The sequence below is a fragment of the Nestor notabilis genome, unplaced genomic scaffold (assembly GCF_000696875.1).
Source record: "Nestor notabilis isolate BGI_N333 unplaced genomic scaffold, ASM69687v1 scaffold10870, whole genome shotgun sequence".
In the NCBI taxonomy this organism is placed as follows: Eukaryota; Metazoa; Chordata; class Aves; order Psittaciformes; family Psittacidae; genus Nestor; species Nestor notabilis.
The window spans coordinates 16,864-20,880 of record NW_009912628.1 but is presented as its reverse complement, the minus strand read 5'-3'; the positions used below and the strand labels follow the sequence as shown (position 1 = coordinate 20,880).

At 43.3% G+C, this 4,017-nt stretch overlaps 1 protein-coding gene across 1 annotated transcript in view; it reads left to right on the top strand.

The window, feature by feature from the left end:
• The window catches only part of ALKBH3 (alkB, alkylation repair homolog 3 (E. coli)), a gene marked incomplete at its 5' end in the record, with an annotated part of 16,437 nt that overhangs the window by 7,070 nt on the left and 5,350 nt on the right, over nt 1-4,017 (top strand). The window contains one exon of the mRNA XM_010020445.1: nt 1,179-1,388. Coding sequence (XP_010018747.1) covers nt 1,179-1,388 — 210 coding nt within the window. The remainder of the gene's footprint in view (nt 1-1,178; nt 1,389-4,017) is intronic.

The following is a 4,017-nucleotide window of genomic DNA, read 5'->3' as shown; positions in this document are numbered from 1 at the left end:
CGGGCGCAGCCACAGCTTCTCTGGGCACCCTGTGCCAACACCTCAGCACCCTCATAATGAAGAATTTCTTCCTAATGTCTGTGGTATGTTGAGGCTTCTGCAGTGTAGCCAATAGCTTATAAGCCCTTTAAACATGGGTAAGCATGGAGAGAAGGTGCTGCAGACTCGATTATTAGAGGTGGATACTAGGATATAGTTCCTGCTACCTGTTCCTTCTTCTGCCAGTGAAGCACTGGGAGATTTGGATCAGTTCTTTATCCTCTCTTTATCGTTTCTTCTTTTTTACTTATATAACAGGCAACACTTCTGGCCTACATTGCTTTGGCTTTTTTTCTTCTATATATACTTACGTAGTAGTTAAATGCACTCTGACAGATGAAAGTCGTGATGTAGGTTTGTAACATTAAATAATGATTCACTGCACTTGACTTGCACAGGAATGTGCAGAGCTGCTGGGGGCCATGGGCACAGAAGATGTTAGCAGGGGGAAGGATGAAATCCAGTGCCTGTGACACTGGTTTTGAGAACCACTGAAAAGTACAATGTCAGAGTCTAAGCCCCAAGAGGTGATGAGTTGGGCTCAAGCAGCAACAGAGTGGGGACAGAGGGCCATGCTGTGACAGTGTTAGGCAAACTGTTGTCTCTTGTTCTGTGACAGTACAGGCAGCAATTGAGATCACTGATTGCAACTTTCTGGTGCACTGTGCCCACCAGCAGTGGCCAAGTAACTCAGATGTTATCAGACCCCTGTGTTAAACTCCTCTAACTTGGCCAGAAGAGTAAAAAGCAAGGTATGCATGGGAGAGTTGCACACTTTTTGTGTTAGTTAAGAACTCCCAATGTTTATCCATGGTGAATTCAAGCAGATTTTACTCTATGTACTTCCTCCCTTTTCAGTTAACTGGGGTGGCTGGCTATGTTAGTGCAAGTGGCAGGCTGGCTTCATAGCTTTTAAGAGATAATTTGGTATTGAGCTGTAGGTAACATGCATGTTTTGCAGAAAGCCCATTCCTCACCTTTATTAAGAATATAATCAGAATTCTTTGGAGGCATTTGTTTGATTTCAAGTCTATTGTGATTAAAGTACAGTATATTTTGTTTTCCTCTTGTTTTCTTATGTTACCTGCTGCTGGCCTGCTTTCATTGTACTTACCCTACTCCTGCTGTGCTGATTACAGTGGCATCCTCTGCTGAGCATGCTAAAGGAGCGCATTGAAGAGTTCACTGGCTACACCTTCAACTCTCTTCTCTGCAACCTCTACAGAAATGAGAAGGACAGTGTGGACTGGCACAGTGATGATGAACCATCACTGGGAAAAAATCCTGTCATTGCCTCACTCAGCTTTGGTGCTACCCGGACCTTTGAGATGAGGAAGAAACCCTCCCCTGTGAGTGTTCATATCACATTGAGAGAGCTCTGTAGTTACTCATATATTTGGTATTTTCACCCTGGTTAGAGAACTTAGTTATTAAAAGTGTTCAATAGTAGTTAATAACAGCACGACTCATAAAGTTCTGTGGACTAAGCATAGGGATCAGAAATCTATTGCATGGAATGTGACATCTTGAGGATGGGAATGGGACCACTCTAATAATGTACAGTGAAACTGCAACCTGGGCACTCTTCCGCCCAAACAAGAGCCTTTTGTGTTACTTAAAATGCAATCAGTGATGACAGAAGGGGACTTTCACTGTGTAAATGAACCCAAGAGTTGATACCATTTTCTTAAACATTGTTTAACACATAGTGCATGTGAGATGAGGGGCAGCTCTGACTGCTCTTGCAAGTAAAAATCCTCATCATAGTATTTGCATTTTGGCTTGTGTGTGTTCAGATTGAAAGACAGTGAGTAAAGGAAGGAGCTTGTTTCTTTTCCATAAAATATTAGGGAATACAGAGAAATTGTTTGAGCAGCCAGAGATCAGGTTAGGAAAGGTAAGGCTCTGACAGTATTAAAGCTGGCCAGGGACATTAGGGGCAATAAGAAAAGCTGTTATAAGTGCATCGGGGATAAAAGGAAGGTGAGAGAAAACGTGGACCTTGTCCAGAAGGAAATGGGAGACCTGGTCACCTGGGGCGTGGAGAAAGCTGAGGTACTTGACAACTGGTGTTGGTGGATAAGGGTAAAACTACTGACGTCGTCTGCCTGGACTTGTGCAAAACATTTGACAGTGTCCAATATGACATCCTTGTCTCTAAGCTGGAGAGACCCACCTGCAGGCCTGCCTCCAGCTCGGTGGCCCCCAGCCCAAGAGGGATGTGGAGCTGTTGGAGTGAGTCCAGAGGAGGCCACGGAGCTGCTGCGAGGGCTGGCGGAGCTCTGCTCTGGAGCCAGGCTGAGAGAGCTGGGCTGGGGCAGCTGGAGAAGAGAAGGCTCCTGAAGGAGACACCTTAGAGCAGCTCCAGTGCCTAAAGGGGCTCCAGGAAACCTGGAGAGGGGCTTTGGACAAGGGCCTGTAGTGACAGGACAAGGAGGAATGGCTTGAACCTGCCAGAGGGGAGATTGAGATAACTCTCCTATCCTACTTCACAGACTAAACAGAGATCTTTACTTTGATAAGGAGGCATGTGTGGAACATCCTTCCAGGAATTACTTGGCAATTCAGTAGAGAATGCTTCCTAGATAAAATGCTGTGTTTGGGAATGCTGTGTTTACAAGCCAACTAAAAACTTACATTTTGCAGTTGGTATTTATCCAAGTAGAGGAATCAAATCACACATTCCTGTGTTGTGAATACAGGCCTTATTTTAGGATATCCTGCTTCAGGTGTCTTTTCTGCATGTGTAGTCTTTGAGAACGTTGGGAAGAAGTTTGATCTCTGCTTATATTGCTATTTATTCTGAATAAGTCATGCAGAAAGCAAAGGTGATGGTTATCAGCCTACTGGATAAATGTATGCTGGCAAACTGAAGTCTGCCCATCCAGAGTCACCTTGGTCACCTAGTTGTGATCAGAAAATGTCAGAATTTGATCCAGATAACAAGTAAACTGTATTTTTTACCACTTCTCTAAGTTGTAAATTATGTTGTCTGAAGTGAATTTAATCCCTGAGCATGAGATCACATAAGCAGTGCATTATGTCAGCGGGCATCAGTGCATTATGTCAGTGGGCAAAGCATGAGTAAGTATGCTGTGATGATAACACAGTGTCATCTGGAAAGCTCAGTTCCTCTGGGAAACTGTAAATGGTGCTTGGATTCATTTCTAGAAGTACATGTGTTCTCCTTCTATTTATCAGGATCAAAGCCACTTGAGATTTCAGTATAAACTTTGCAGTTTCCCTCTTAAGAATCAAACCCTGTTCTTGAGCAAGATGTCTTTTTGTTCTGTTCTCTACTTTCTGTAAAGACACCCACTAGGAGCAAAGGGGAAGATTCAGGCTGTGCCATTCACAACTCACTGCCTTCTTTGATCTGTACAGCATGATTTCTTCCCTTGTCTTCCCAAGACTGATGATATTCCACAGATGTAGCCCTCAAGCTCTCCTCGTTTTATTTCTTCAGTGCTTCTGACCTGATCTTTCTGTGTCTTCCTACCTATGAAGCGTATTCCTTTTGCAAGTGTGATATACTTGTTCCTAAGGTATGATCCCATGTGCAGAGTGATCCTTGAATAAACTGCTATTAACTGCATCTTGTGCCTGAGGGAATTCATACTTAATAATTACGTGGCACACATTACGTCTTCTTTGCACAGTCCCAAAGCCTGCAATTTTCAGAGAGCATCCTATGACACTACATGCTTTGCCAAGTGGGAGTTACAAGAGGCTCTGATGGAAATTACAACCTTTCAGGCCATACCACCAAAGAAGTAATTTTCATACTATTGTAATGTAGCATTCTCTCTTTTATTAAGTTCAGTGTAGATATTTGATCGTTACTTTGTTCAAAAGCAAGTTAAAGGAAGAGGAATGAATGTACTCTAGGGAAAAGGGATTTGGATTAACAGTCATTACAGGCATTCAGGCTCTCTCTGGTTTGTAATCTGCCTGTATCAGTACATCGGATTTTCACCA